The sequence below is a fragment of the Nipponia nippon genome, unplaced genomic scaffold (assembly GCF_047370975.1).
Source record: "Nipponia nippon isolate SJK-2023a ecotype South Korea unplaced genomic scaffold, ASM4737097v1 scaffold_1, whole genome shotgun sequence".
In the NCBI taxonomy this organism is placed as follows: Eukaryota; Metazoa; Chordata; class Aves; order Pelecaniformes; family Threskiornithidae; genus Nipponia; species Nipponia nippon.
In genome coordinates, this window is record NW_028262290.1 from 100,378,716 (window position 1) to 100,394,430 (window position 15,715).

General features: G+C 40.4%; 1 protein-coding gene across 4 annotated transcripts in view; it reads left to right on the top strand.

Moving 5' to 3' along the window:
• Positions 1–15,715, top strand: part of CDKAL1 (CDKAL1 threonylcarbamoyladenosine tRNA methylthiotransferase) — a 429,338-nt gene that overhangs the window by 138,883 nt on the left and 274,740 nt on the right. For all 4 annotated transcript variants that reach the window (XM_087764738.1, XM_087764716.1, XM_087764726.1 and 1 more), the window contains one exon: positions 4,598–4,646. In XM_087764738.1, coding sequence (XP_087620864.1) covers positions 4,598–4,646 — 49 coding nt within the window. The remainder of the gene's footprint in view (positions 1–4,597; positions 4,647–15,715) is intronic.

Here is a 15,715-nt window from a genome sequence, read left to right on the forward strand (position 1 = left end):
ATAAAGTTCAAGTCACAATATAAGGAGATATTTTCTGAAGGAATCAAAATGATCATTTTTTAAGATTTAATCCTCTTCAAATGGGACCAGAATAGCCGTTATCTAACAGGCAGTGGCATACTCCAGAAAGCATGAGCACTGCCACAGCTGGCAAAGGGCAGTGTGCCTCTGGTGTAAATATGCTTCCTGCAGCTGACTCCATCTGAAATTACCTCTGGGCTGTATTAAGAGGAGAGAAAATGAATACCTTTTATCACATAGACTGCCAGGAAGCCTTATGCGTTCCCACCTTTTTTGTAATACATAGTTGGGCCAGATCATTCCTCAGCTTCTTCAGTGGTGCAGCTTGAACCAAACAGCCTTTCTGTGGTGCCTTAGATGCCCATGTAGCCAACTCCATTAAAAGGCAGTCTGTGTCCTCCAGAAAATACTGGACATTGATTAATTGCTTGTTTTCACAACCGCCATCTATTTTCTTATCATGGCTGCAGCCACAGAGAGAAACACGCACAGGCTTCTCTCTCAGAAAAGACCATTAAGGCATTGGATATCTTCACTAAAAAGAGCTGTTTGCTTTTATGAAGTTCAGCACTTTTTACCTGAAGTAAAGTAAGGGACATCTGAAGACCATCTCTCCTGTTTTGTGTTGGTCCTATCACTTCAGAAAGAGATTGGTCTAAATATCTTTACTCACAAAATGCTTCTGTCTGTATTTCAGTGGATGCATTAAACTGAAAGTATATTTATTTCACTGTAAATCTTGTATGAGGTTTTGTCTTCCCAGATGACAATGCAGGGTCTTTGCGGAGGTCTTGGTGCTTCCCTGAAGAGAATGTCAGAAAGTTTCTCTTACTTTCGTGGTAGGTTCATGGATGCACTTTTCTAGATTAGCTTTCTTTGGTCTGAGGCTCACTGACTTCTATAGAGTACAAATCTAGGTAAATGTGCAACCTTTCACTTAACGGCCCGTTAAAAGTATTCAGAGTTTATAGGAGCTCTCTTAGAGTAATGCTTTTTCGGAGTCCATCTCCTGCAAAACAGTTTCAGGATGTTAATACTGGTTCTGAGACAACTCCGATCATGTTTGAGAGCTCAGAAGAATTTGTGTGACCATCCTCAACATGCATGTCTGTCTGCACTCACAGATCACCTAGTGTGAGACTGCAGACATAGCACATTACGAGCGTGTCTTTGGGCTGTTACACCTAGCAGTCATCTGTTGAATGTGATTGCGACAGTACAAAGGGAACCCGGGGACTTTCTCTGACAAGTGGGCCATGTGTGCATTTCTGTACTCCTCTTGCTAATTACTGGTGCTTAGTTGGAGAACTCGGGACTTCTGTCTCTCAGTGGAGCGCTGGGCTGTCCTGGGAGGTGCGTGGTTTGAAATGTGACTGGCTTGTGTTGACGTGTTCAGGAGCGACCTGCAGCTTCAGCCCCAGCATGGATTGCCTCATGTCCTCCTTGTATGTGTAAGGGCTGGGTACCTATGACCGCTGAGCTGTACTTACGCTTGATCCCACCAGGAAGGCTCAAAGATTTTTCCTGGTCTTTGTTTCAACTCAGGCTTCATGCTTTGATACAGCGCTCCTCTTTTTCCTTGCTTTTTGACCAGCCAGTTTCCTGCTTTGGCTACTCCCTTATCCCATGGGCCTTGCTTGTGTTCTTGTCCTATATCTGTCTCAGCCCAGACTTCTTCGTCAGCCCTGATTTGTGATGGCTGAGGGGTTTTTTTTTTTATGTAGTCCTGTTCAGCTGCCTGCTCCGGTTTGACCTTAGCTTTTGTTCTATCCAAGTCCTAATGAAGAACCATTTGTAATGGCCAAGTCGTCCACCATGTACATCCTTATACTAGAAACAAGATCTCACAAGATCTGTGGAACCAAGTACGGTGCACAAACTACATCCAGCAGTAATGTATCCGCTGTTAGTCCTGAAGGTTTGGTTTATTAAGACTCGTTACAAAGAAACGTTGAGGAATGGTGTCTATTCCCTTCATACATCACTAGGAACCCCTAAGTCTCTGTGCTTCATGGGCTTCCTGATGCCTGTTGGAGACATTGTTGGGTCTCTGCTCAAGAAGGTTTATGGATGCCTTTGATACCACTCCAGAACAGAATTATCCATAAGGTTAAGTGAGATGTGGGGAAAGGAATTCTGCAGGCCTCTGTATACCCAAGAAAATATCATTACCATGACTTTGATTTTTTTTTTTTTCCTTTTTTCCCCTTTTTCAAACAAGAATCCTCTAAACCCTTCTCTCTTCTCACTCTGGATTCACCTCGGTTTTACTAAAATACTTTTATCTTCATAAATGAAGATTGAAAGCATTCCATATTTTCTTCTTGAGCCCTTGGGGCTTTAGCCAAACAATTACCAATAATTTCAAATGAAAAATACTTAATGTGGGAAATAACACATAAGGCAGAATAAACGTCCATTTCTAGTCGCAGACCTTGTTGTCTCTCAGACCTATAATTTTAATTACTTACATGAGCCATCTTCTTGACAGACATTCAGAATAATTTAGTTTATCCAGTAAAATGAAAATACAATATACTGGTTGGGTTTTTTTTGTATCTTTATTTGACAGGGGGTTTGGAGCTGTGCAAAAATTCCCCAGATGTACACTACAGAAAGTAATCATAGCTGGTTCAGTTTATGAACCAACCAGGTTTCTTTTGTTTTAAAATGGTTAGGAACTTGAACAGTTTATTATTGAGATATGTAGCAATAGTATTTTAGGCAATGTATTTGGCACAGACTGTTCTCTGTATTTATAGTTGTAAATGCGTACACTTCTGCTTTCAAGTTTCATTTTTTTATTAAAAAAAAAATTAAGTAGAAAGTCTATATGTAAGTATCTTAGATCATAATTTTTTTAACTTATATCTAAAAGGGACATGTACACAAGTATGTAAATATGCATGTGTTCCACACAAATGCTTACATGTGCTTTATTTGCAAGTAGATTGCTAAATATTGACATATGTCTATAATATGAATGCTTGTAATCCAGAAAAGGATTTAAATATATATCTTTTTATAAGATGATTAAAATGCCAATATTAGTGATACTTTAAATAACTTAATTTCTAGAAGTCATAACTAACATGCTCTATTCAGAAATCTGAAGTGGCAGAAATTTGTGTTTAGGAAAAGCTGTATTTCAAAAGGTTTAAAAAAAAAATAGTAGTTTTACATGGACTTGATCCAACACCCAGACAAGAAAAGGAACAGACTCCCACTGACTTTAGTTGGGAACTCTAGATCAGACACCAACTACAGATGAGCTTTTTTTTTTTTTTGGCTGCTACTAGACCAATTGGAAAATGAACGTGAAGTAGAGATGACTGTGCAGACATGTGTTTACAGGCAATGACAAACTTGGTGGTTTAAGGGCACGGAGGCTTAATGGCTTTGAGGCAAGGGATCCAAGTTCCAGGCTCCTTGTTGCAAACCAGGTTCTGCTCTTGAAGCCTCTGCAACTTGGGCTTTTCTGCTTGCTTTTGAAACAAACTGGAAAAGAAACTCCAAGGAAATGACTGCAAAAATCATACTAAATCTATTTCGTATAATGTACAGCTTAGAGAAGCAGTGTTTAAAAAGAAATATTGTGTTAAAACTCTATTTTAAATGTGCAAAGTAGGGCTTTCTGTATTTGGCTTTCCTGTAATATACATAAGCATATATGTGCATATATAGTAGACATTACATAGAATATGCAATTTGGATGAAAGTTGGAGGAAGAATCTCAATGTTAAGAATTTCTTAGTGTTGAATTTTGCAGTGTTAATGCTGATTCCTTCTACTTAATATACTAAAAAATCTCTATAGTATATTGGCCATTAACTTTAAATAAAGAGTAATCTATGTAAAAAGAAATAATTGAACTATTTATCACATTATGGGTGAATTTTGGCAAACACCAAAACATAAATTTGTCGTCTCTGTTGGAGATGCTATGTCATGGTCATTAAATATTATTCTGTCTCATGAAAAGCATTGGGGCTTTTCCTTCCATTTCCAAACACTGCCTGCAGTAAGTCCAGTACAATGTCTTGTTCCCTTAAACTTGACCACAGTATTTTTAATTTGTTCCCATGTTCCAGTGTCTTTCCCCTGTAATGCTTCCTTAATTTTCTCTCCTATAATCTGCCCTCAGAATATCCTCAGCTTCTTATGTTCTCTACCATCTCCTATTTTGGTGTTGAGACTGGGGAGAGGCAGCACTTAGGGGCTGTTTCAGCTGCCCAGGTGCTGCCTGCCTGGGTGACTACTGCCTTTCGCAGACCATGAACAGCAGTTAAGGCCTGAACTCTTTTCTAGGGTCCCTCTTTTCTAGCCATTCGGTGATTTTTGCCAAACTTACAGGAACTTGCTATTTTTGAGGACAAAATTTGGTTTAAGTTAGGTGGTGAGTTTTAAAGTTACTTTTGGCAGATGAACCAAGATGCACAGGAAAAACCCAGCTAAAAACATAGCCCCAAACTCTTTACTTCCCCCTTAACCCAGAAGAACACACTTGAAAGAAGAGTTTATGTAAAATATGTCCAGTTGTTGACTACTTAGATATTGACCTTCTGACTTTTTTTAGGTTCAGCAGATAGATCGTGTAGTAGAAGTTGTGGAGGAAACTATTAAAGGTAAGCATCACACTTGAAATAATTGCAGCTAGCCCAAAAGATGTAGGCATTAACTAGCAGAAGTGCTGCTGTTATGCTCTTTATCAGCCTAATGCTTGCTTTCTCCTCTAGCTAAATGTTTGGGCAGTGCAACTCTTTGCTGTGTACACTTTGTGTAAGTGGTAATTTCAGAGATGATCTCTGGCAGGAGCTCTGTGGCCCGTTGGATTCATAGGTAAATGATCGTGGGGAGACTTCAGGAAATCATTTAAGTTGCATCAGTGTAGGTGGGTGTAGAGTATTGTTTAAAGTTTCTGTGCTGTCTCAATTCAGTGCTATATCTCTACTTTCTTATGTTCAGTCCTCTTGTGTTTTCTTCTTTTCAGATGTTTTGGCTCACTTCCTTGAGCTCTCCTCAGCAGGACAGATAATTTATCTGCTGGTTTAATGTTCTTTTGTAACTCTGTTCCTTGTTCTCTCTGGCTGTGTTCATGTGTGTGTACACGCAGTACTTTGCAGTGAAGGGGGAAAAAGACAATATTGCTTCTGTAGCCTGACTAGTAAACATTTTGCTATTAAATAAATATATTTGTCTGGGTCTTTCTGGGTTACCTAAGTTTGTCTCCATTACTTATCAGGCCATAAAAATTACTGTTCCATGAAGCTTTAAATTACAAGGTTTAGTTTAATTGGCTGTACTTTCAATATAAACAAGTGTCTGGTCCACAAGACGTTGCCTGTAACTTTAATGCTGGAGTATGATGTTTTTGAAGTACAGCATGAAAGTGTAGAAACAGTGCAAAATTTTAAAAGGAAAAGAAAAGCTTCTATCAAGGAATTGTGTAGTGTTGTGCAAGGCTTCTAGAGTTCGTGGTTTGAAGGCCTTAAGATTTCATATTGCTTTGAATGCTTTCAAAGATGAAACCTGTACTCTAACATACTCCCAACCAAAACTTTTCCCAGTTTGTCCTTACCGTATGGCATCTATTTTTTGGGGGTACAACCTACTGTACTATACAGACAAAGAAGAAACATATTCAATGTATTCATATTTGTTATTAAATAAGCCAAACTATTTTCCCAGAAACATCATGGTGTTTATGCCAATGTGTTGGAGATGGAGATGCTTCATGATTCTTATAACAGCACTGTATTTGAGATCCATATCTGATTTTCCTGAATTTTATTTATTCTTAAGGGAGTAAGATGATAACCTGGGTCAGCATGCCCTCCCTTTACAAAAATGGGCTTTGTAATATTTATACTGACTCCAGACATTACTGCTTTTTTAATAACATAGTTACTCAGGTTATTGTGACTGAATATTATATGACTAGAAAGAATACAAACAATCTAGTAGCAATTGTTAAAATCATGCTTTTCATTGAATTGATTTTAAGATTGCATCATACATATTGATATAATTCTGGAAAATAATGTTCATAGACATGTTAAGGAACATTTAAACTAAGAAGTGTGAACTTTGGGAAAGATTTTGGTTCCTTTCTAGCTTACTATAAGTGATTTGAATAAAAAGGAGTAAGTGGGCTGCTGAATTCCATACACAGTGCCAGTACCTTCAGGAATTTCTCAAAAGGTAATGGAACACAGGATTTCTGAAGTTTTATTGGGAAAAATGAACAAAAATGGTTCCCCAGTCAAGAGAGACATGGACATACTGGAGAGAGTCCAACGAAGGGCCATGAAGATGATTAAGAGACTGAGACTGCAGCATCTCTCCTCATATGAGAGTCTGAGAGAGCTGGGACTGTTCATCCTGGAGATTAGAAGGCTCGGGGGGGATCTCATCAATGTATGTAAATACCTGAGGGGGGGGTATACAAAGGATGGAGCCAGGCTCTTTTCAGTGGTGCCCAGTGACAGGATCAGAGGCAGTGGGCATAAACTGAAACAGGGGAGGTTCCCTCTGAACATCAGGAACCACTTTTTGACTGTGAGGGTGACTAAGCACTGGCACAGGTTGCCCAGGGAGGTTGTGGAGTCTCCGTCCCTGGATGTATTCAAAAACTATCTGGACATGGTCCTGGGCAGCTGGCTCTAGGTGGCCCTGCTTGCTCAAGGGGGTTGGACAAGGTGACCTCCAGAGGTCCCTTCCAACCATAACCCTTCTGTGAAAATAGAATTTCAATTGGATAGAGAATCGACACATTGACAGAGATCATAGCATATGATAATGGCTTACTTTTACAGAAGGCAGCCATAAAACTGCTTATTAAATACTTAAAATTACTTATATTTCTTTCATTTAAATTTGTTTAAAGAGAATGCATTAATTTATGTATTTGGGAATCATCTTCCACTAATGGAGAAGAATGTGAAGCTCTTTTTCACTGTGTTTTATGAAAGAGTCGAACCGTGAACTTTCATTATCCAAGTGAAGTAAAATACTGTAGATAACAGGACTGTTGGTTAAGAATATTTTATACTGTAAAATAGATACATGGTAGAAGTATGTAAAAACAAATGAAATGTAACACTCTGTCTGCATAGGTCTACATCATTAGTAACACGTTCTGAAGCTGCAAATGGGTTCAGGAGATGGAAGTGGTGTGGGACAGGGGATTAAATACCAACTCTGAATAGATAGCCAGCTGATATTAGTTTTAAGTTGGGTATCTGTCATAGTTGTGTGATAGAATTTTCTTCACCTATTTTTTTTAAAAGAAAATCAAAAGGTTGCATGGGTGGTATACTCTTGCAGTGTGGCTATGTATATATTGGAAGTTTAAAAAAAATGTTTCTACTGAATATTTAAATTGAGTAAGTTTAAACTGCATGGCGTCTGCGCTCTGTAGGGCAGCTGTCTCTGTAGATTGGTCACCCTAACCAAGTTGTCTGGATTTTCTGTCCAGATTCCAAGGTGGTTATTGTAGTTGCCAGTTTTAAGTCTAAAAGTCTAGCTTTCCTTGGGTTCCCCTTTCTTAAGGAGTACAGTAGATTTTTCTTGGATGCTTGAATTTTGTAGTGCACAGTTTACAAAAAGGGAAACTTGGTAAAAAGAATGTGCTGCCTCCTCCCCCCCCCCTTTTTTTTTTTTTTTGGTAATAGTCTTTCTAGTTTTCCAAGAAAATGGCTCCCCTGTTGGATTTGTTTGAAAGCTTACTGTACTCCCAAAGAAAATTACTTTCTTGGAATTATTTAGAACTCTCTATGAAATATGAAGGGGTTTCTTCTAGCTTTATTTCTCAGTCTTAAGGTCACTGCCAGGAAACCCTTTTCAGAACAGTGTCATTCTGCTGGTTCAAGAAGTGGTTTCAAGAAATAGATCTGTACCTCGTCTGTCTGAAAACAATGTAATTGCCAGGTCCCACCTCTCCATTGAGATAACTCTCATAAACACTTTTTATGCGACTTCACCTTTTTATCCTTCTTCATCAGAAAATGGAAAAGAAGGATGCTCATGTTCATTATTGCACTAACAGCCAAAGGAGAATTTTTAAGAGACCCTGTGATGTCTCATTTCTATATCACCCTGACTTTTATCACAAATCTGATGGAACTTTGAAATTTCCTGATTATCAGGTAAATTATAGGGTAAACTGTCATTTCCAGAAGCGCTCTGTAATAACTGCAGTTATTTCTACGCAGGTCATGTCTGATTAACATTTATACTGTGTCCCAAGATGTATTTTAACTAGAGGCATCTTCAGGTACTTTTACTATGATATTGTAGTTTATAATCTGAAACCTCTATACTGCCTACTAGAAGCTAGACAAATTAATTCTATCTCTGCCTCTGAATTTGGTTTCTCAAAGTGACAGCCACAATCGTGTAGCCAGAGTGCGTCAGTCTTCCTGATGCACAGAACAGTTTCATCATGCAAGGCTCTGATTTAACAGTTTAGTAAACCTTGCTTCATCTGCACATTACCCAAATTATAAGACTGGATTATAGCAATTTTTACATCATTGGGGCACCCATTTCCACTCATGTGCTTAGTTTCCCAGTAACATGTTATGGTGACATAGTATGTTAGGAAAGTATTGCTAAGGAGCTGGAGTGTCTGTGAGCTAAGAGAAAACAGGGTTATAATTGATGTATGTTCCATCATTAAGTAAAATTTCTGTACAGACTTTAAAAGCTGTTTGGGCTATACAGCACGTCCTAATAAGATGAAGATTTGTCTTTGATGGGAACCACAGAATGTCTTTATGTTGATTGCTCAAGTCAGCATTTTATGAACCACTTTAAAAGCTGTCTTTAAAAAAAAACATACAGTATGTGTGTACAAGTTTGGATACAAACAGTTTACAGTAGGCAAGATAATACATTTATTCTGTAATTTAAGGGAGAAATTTCAACTGCTTAATGTAGAAATTTTTCTTTTCTTGGTTTTGAATTTAAGTCTTCAGAGATTTGGGTCTCTTCCCCCTCCTTTCTAGACATGCTAGGTCTCACATCCCATGTTATTAAAGCTTTCTGGGAGTGGGAGGTGTGGAACCAGAGTATTTGTGTACAGTCTGCTTTTAGCTTAGGCCTTAGGGAGATGAGGGACACAGGTTGAATTGAATTTAGTCCATATTATGTCTGTCTAATGCTTTCACAAAACATAGTTTTACAATGGGTCATTAGATTTGATTGTAAAAAAACAACCAAAGGAAATTACTTCAGGGTTAAGCCTTTTATACTTCACATAACCTTTCTTGATTTCAGTCACATTGACCTGTCTGGTGAAGTTGCCCATCCATTCCCAGTTTAAACATTAACCAATATTTACTAACTGTTAAATTGTCCTCATGTGGTTAGTAATTATGGATTGTTGATAGTTGCAGTGTCAGCCTGGATGAAAATGGGCAGATAAATGGTACCTATATTATATATATGCTAAAGTGTAGAACTTATACTCAATTGCCTACCTTAGAGTGAAGTGTGTGTGTATATCTATATGTATGCATATGAAGGCCAGCATATTAAATCATATTTGTATGTGCTGTTTGATTTTACTATAATCTGCTGATAACAGTAGATAAAATACTCTTTTCAATTTCTGTGATTGTGGGAAGAGTAGCCTTGACTTCAGAAGCTGATGACAAGCCAAATGAAGACTAAAAATTGGAGGAGTCAGGAGTTCCTTTTTGAGGAAAAGTATCGTTTGGCTCCCAGTCAGGAAAAAACTGTGCCGAAGTGCAGCGTGAGGAGCGTCAGAGGGAGGGTAGTGACCCCACTGAGTCTCTGTTTCTACATCCTTTGAAAGGACGTGGAGAGGGGGGACAGTTTTGGATGGGTTCCTTTATTTATTTCACTGTGTGGTGGGCTGACCTTGGCTGGCTGCCAGACCCCCACCCAGCCGCTCTCTTGCTCCCCCTCCTCAACAGGACAGGGGACAAAATAAGATGGAAAAGCTCATGGATCACGATAAGGACAGGGAGATCACTTACCAGTTATCGTCGCAGGCAAAACAGACTCGACTCGGGGAAAATTAATTTAATTTATTGCCGATTAAAAATAGAGTAGGATGGTGAGAAACAAAGAGAAGACTATAAAACTACCTTCCTCCCACCCCCCTTCTTCCCAGGGTCAGCTTCACTCTTTCATCCTGGTCTGCTCTACTTCCTCCCTCTGACTGGGGCAGGAGGTTGGGCAACGGGGGTTGGGGTCAGCCCGTAAGGGTTCCTCTCTGCCGCTCCCGCTTCCCCATGCCGTTCCCCTGTTCCAGCCTGGGGCCTTCCCACGGGCTGCAGTCCTCCAAGAACTGCTCCAGTGTGGATCCTCTCCACGCAGCGCAGTCCTTCAGACACAGTCTGCTCCAGTGTGGGTCCCCCATGGGCTATAAGCAGTTCCTGCCAGAAACCGTGCTCCTGCATGGGCTCTCTGTGGGCTGCAGCTTCTTCAGGGCAGATCCGTCTGCTCTGGCGTGGTCCTCCACAGGCTGCAGGGGGACAACCTGCTTCACTGTGGTCTTCTCCAGGGGCTGCAGGGGAATCGCTGCTGGGGTGCCTGGAGCACCTCCTCCCCCTCCTCCTTCTCTCACCTCGGTGCTCTCAGGGCTTTCTCACGCTGCTTTCCTCGCCGCCAGGCAACGGTTTGCCCTTTCTCACCCAGGCTTCCCCCAAGGCCCCCACCGGTGGCTGAGGGGCTCAGCGGTGCCCTGCGGTGGGGCCATTGGAGCCCGCTGGAACCGGCTGTGTCCGGCGCGGGGCAGCCCCAGCCACTCCTCCCAGGGGCCGCCCTGCAGGCCCTGCCGCCAGCCCCTCGCCACAGACACCCCGTGAACACTGCTCTGTAACGGTATTTCTAGGTAGTAGAATTGCCTTTTAAACTGAGATTATTGAAAAGTCAAGGTACTACTGGCAAAAATTACGCAAGGGGCTATCTGTATTTGACAGACTAAAAAAGGTGAGGGGGTTGAAATCAGGTTTTCAAGAGGCAATATACGGAACTGCAGCTTGTTAGTAACTTGGTAAAATGACTGTGGTTAAACGATTCAGCATCACCCATTTGTATGTATTCATTGCTGAGGTTAACAGCATAATGCGGTAAATGTCACCCCCTGCCCCTTTCTTGTGTCCCAGATTGGGAATTTTGGAGCTATTCCTGTTTAAACAATTATAATTATAGATTTTTGTTGTCATCCAAGAAAATGGCATTATGTGCGGAAAGAGCATCGTTACAGTAGCATTTTTTTTCTTTTGTTAATTTGAGAACTACTTTGACGACAGGCATTGACTTATGAAAGACCTGACTTGAAGGTATCCCGCCTTACAGTTTTTAAATGAAGGGGCTGTCATTCAGGTGAACACTTCAGTGAGAGCACCAGGGTGCATTTTGATTGCCTGTTTCTGGCTGCTTAGGAAAAGTGTGATATATTGAAGGAATGAGTTCAAAATAGCAATACCATCATCTGTGCCAGTATCAATTCTGAGAGTTAGCTTTGTGGACTGTAATTCAAAGAAAACAGTAGAGTACAATGAGGAATATACAGTAATTATGGATAAACTACTTCTGCAAAGACAGATTTTAATTGCTTTTGTAAAACATCGATAATCGTGCGGCTCAGTGTAAAAATCTTATCCGCTGGGGCAAGAGATTTCTATTGCCATCAATTGGTTTCTGCTCTTACACCAAACTTTTTATTGCCATTTTTGCTGTGCCTGTTCAAATGCTTTTGGGCAGGCAGTGACTATTAGGTGTGTGAGACAATCCAGGATTTTAAGTGGATTTTGTTGTTATTTTTCTCAGTGTAGTTATTTCATTGCTTTGGTTTAGAAAACTGTTAGGACTGACTATCCCTGTTACGATTGTCATTGTTATGACTTTATTTTGTAAGTAGTTCACAGAAACTGAATGGGAGATAAATAGTGCTGCAGAAGAAGTAAGCAAGCAATGGGGGGAAACAGATTGAAACTCTTAGTAGCAAAATTGTGCTTGCTCATTGTTAAATGAGCCTGTGATGTGCACGGAAAAGATGACTGTTCTTCCAGACCTGTATGTGCTCTTTTCCACATCTTCAATGAATGACCATCTTACAGCATCCCTGTTTTTCTGTCCTGTTCACATCGGTTAGGCTCGGCTGGGCCTAGCTCTGTTAGAGAATCCTCGTGGCTGGTAAATGCGGGTAGTACCTCGTTCAAACAAGTGCCATTTAGTTATCCATAGGAAGAGTACAAATAGATGGCAAAGGAGTAGAGATGAAAGTAAAAGCTTGCTTTTGCATACAGTGGTAGGTTCAGCTCAGCATTTCACTCTAAGGCTGAATTTATTCTCTTCAACCTGCACACCCCAAAATGTTAGGCAAATTACTTCTACTGCTGCAGCTGGCTCTGACAATCTACCCTTCAGCATTTCACTTCCTCAGAGCACAGCCCGTTTCATCTGATTCAAAATCTCTTTTCCTTGGAAGTTTCTATCCAAAATCTCCCGAGGCTTTGAGCAGCATCCTTGATCCTGATCAAATGCATTTCTTCAGAGAGAGGTGAGGACAGAGGGTCTGAGGAACTCTTCCTGCAGTTGTTTCTTAGTGTTGTCCTTCTGAGCTCTCCAATTGTAGCCAGCATTTTGAGTTCGCAGCAGATTTAACGTTTAGTCACTTTTTCAGAAAGACAATAACATCACATGATCTCAAAATAAGTAGGGTGAAGCTATTGAATCCTGAAAAAAAAAACCATAGTGCCTTAATAGGGCATTTCAAGCGCTTTTATTGTGAGAGAGGAAAGTACTGGGGATATGTCAAAAATGTTCTTGAATACTTATATACATACATTCTTAATTTAATTCTATGAAAATTTTATATGAACAGTAATTTCTTCTTAATAGTTATCTCCTTTTCTGTTCTACTTGTTGCAGTCTCCTGTTTTAGTGCTTACAGATATTGTTATGATTGAAGGATACATTGGAGAAATATCAAGAAGAAAGAGGTATTGTATGTTTAATGGAGAGAAAGTGATGTATGAATTTTAGCAGTCTGGGCCACCTGCAGAGCTTTTTTCTGAAGTTTGTGAACTGCCTCACTATATTTAATATCTTGTTTTTTAAATTAAATGAATTGTAAAAAGCCCTTGTCTTCACCTGTGTGACGCATTCTGGAGTCTTCTGAAACAGAATTGCTGTTGGATGCTAATTCCAAGTGCAAGGCTTAGTAGATATGTATGTATTTCAAGCTAGTAACATGTGTGCTATGTGCCTAGTAATACCTGCACCTTTCTCTGAAGCTTTTTTGAGTTGGTATAGGGTGGAAGGCAACCTTTTTATGAAAGAGTTCTGAATTGCAGAGACTGGGTCAAACATACCACCTGCTATCAGCAGCCTGACGGGACTGGTTGCCTGGCCCAGGGCATGCTTTTTCCTGTAATGCTGTGACACACAGGGAAAGATCAGTAATTCTGACAGCATTAGTCTGAATTCTTCCCTGTCTTGTAACGGGCCCAGTTCCTGCCTAGACCAGTTGAAGGAGTTTGACCCTTACACAACATCCCTACCTTCACTGATCTAGAGGAGGAATAATTTATATTAGTTGCTTGGCCAGGAGCAGGGCATGTATCTTCCAGTTAGGTTTGGCTTTTCTTTGCTTCCTGTATTTATCCGAGCCAGGAAATCCCACGGATGACACCCAGGGATGCCTTCACTACGTCGCTAATGCGCTGCTGGCCAGCTGGGGTTGGCTTGGGTGGGAGCATTCACACAGCGAAGCCCTAAGCCGATTAGTGTCCTTGTTGTTTCTGCCCTTGCGTGTGTCTGGCAGCATGTGATTGCTCTGGGGAGCTTGGGGATTCCTTTGCCATCAGTCATGTCTGCTGTGGGACAGTTTGTTTGTGCTGCAGGGCAGGGAGAAAAGATGGGAGAGGAGCTTAGGGTCTGTCCTTGCTAGACGTGGGCTGCTTCCATCAGAGGTAGACCGGGGCTCGGGCTCTAAGGCTGCCTGTCCGCTGAGAGCTCACCACGTCTGGGTTTAAAGCACCGCCAAATGGAAGCACCACTCAAATATGAGCAACAGTCCAGGTTAGCTGTACAGTGTGTTAGGCAATTTGTGTTGCATCCTTGTATTTCAGATGCTATTTTTTCTGTTAGTCCTGGCAGAAGATCCAAAATAACCTGTTTAGAAGGTTGGTTTTACCCAGCAGTTACGGAGTTAGAAGGACGTAACTCTGGAAATAAATCCAATATTAAAGTTTTGTAATAGCTCCTGATTTGTCTCTTCTGCCTTTCGACATATTTTTTATTTGATGTTCTTAGGCTCTCTTTTCTCTTTAATATGTTCTTGACTGCTTTTGTTACTTTCACTTAAGTTCTCTAATTCCTTTCACCTTTTATATTTACTTGATCCTCCTTTCAGTCTTTATCACTGCTTTTGGTGGTTCTTTACACTTATTTTTGTTTTTCTTTGGGTGAATTTACTACTTTGTTTTCCCTTCCTATGGCTTTGCCTTCCTTAGCTACACTGCTCCCACGTGCCATTTTTTCCAGCGTTAGCTGTAAGGAAAGGAAGCTCTGTATTCATTAAGAAGCGAATAATGGTAGAAGGAAATGTGTGCAAGAGTACATGAAATAGTGCTTAATCCTTTTCCCTGAAGATGCTGGAGAAGATGAAGCAGGTTGGTGAGAGACAGCTGGGAAGTACGGAGAGGTACATTGGCAGCCTTGCTGTGAGGAGAAAAAAGTGTCTTTCAGGAAATGGTGAATAACCTCTAAGTATAATGATGTAACTGGGAAAGGGAAAGAACGGGTAACAGAACAAGTTGAAAACAATAGAAATTATTGCTGCCAAGGCTAGGGTTTCCTGCATCTTTGAGGATTTTCTTTAAACTCATGTTTTTGAGCTGCTTGAGATATCTGTACTGAACTTTGAAGCTAACAGCTAAGAAATACTGCTCAGCGGCAGGCTGCGTAGCTCCAGCGGGATGTGCAGGGGTGGGGAGGGGCCCTCAAGGGATGCCCTCATCCATCTTTCAAGCAGACATTATTTCCCAGCAGCTACTGAGGGGTGCCAGCAAAAACCAGCAAAATACCAGTCCAGTTTGAATCTGTTTGCTCTAATATCGTTAACGTGCTTCTGTGGGTCTAGGTCACAGGGGTCTGACAATAGCCTGAGGTTCACGGCACGTTTCATGTTGTTATGATCTTAAGGCAAAGAAATTCCATTACCTGTTCCCTTCATATATTTGTATTTGAAGATCAGGCCTTCTCTGTCACACTCCTGAAACACATACATCTGCTATGAAAGGCATATGCACATGCTATTAATACTATGTTACTTTTTGTATCCTTTTTAACAAGTGAAAATGCCTTGAAAATGTTTTCATTCTGCACGCTGGTTTATCAAACTGACACATTTAAAAGCCCTTTTTTAGACTAACAATAGAATTTAATATCCTTATTAATTCATTCCAACCTCATCCTCTCTGTGAACAATGCCAAGTAATGTGAATTGCGTCTACTGGCTTGTATGTAAAGATGAGTTTAATTTTAAATGGTCAGTTCGGAAAATTAGAGTGCTCTGATTCATTTTAAATTGTTTCTAGCTTGATTTCATTTACACTTGCTGTGAGTGATTCTGCTCTATACGCTTCCTCACCGGACTTGGTTAGTACTACTGTTGTATTGTAATCAGCATTAATTATCTATTAATTAGTGA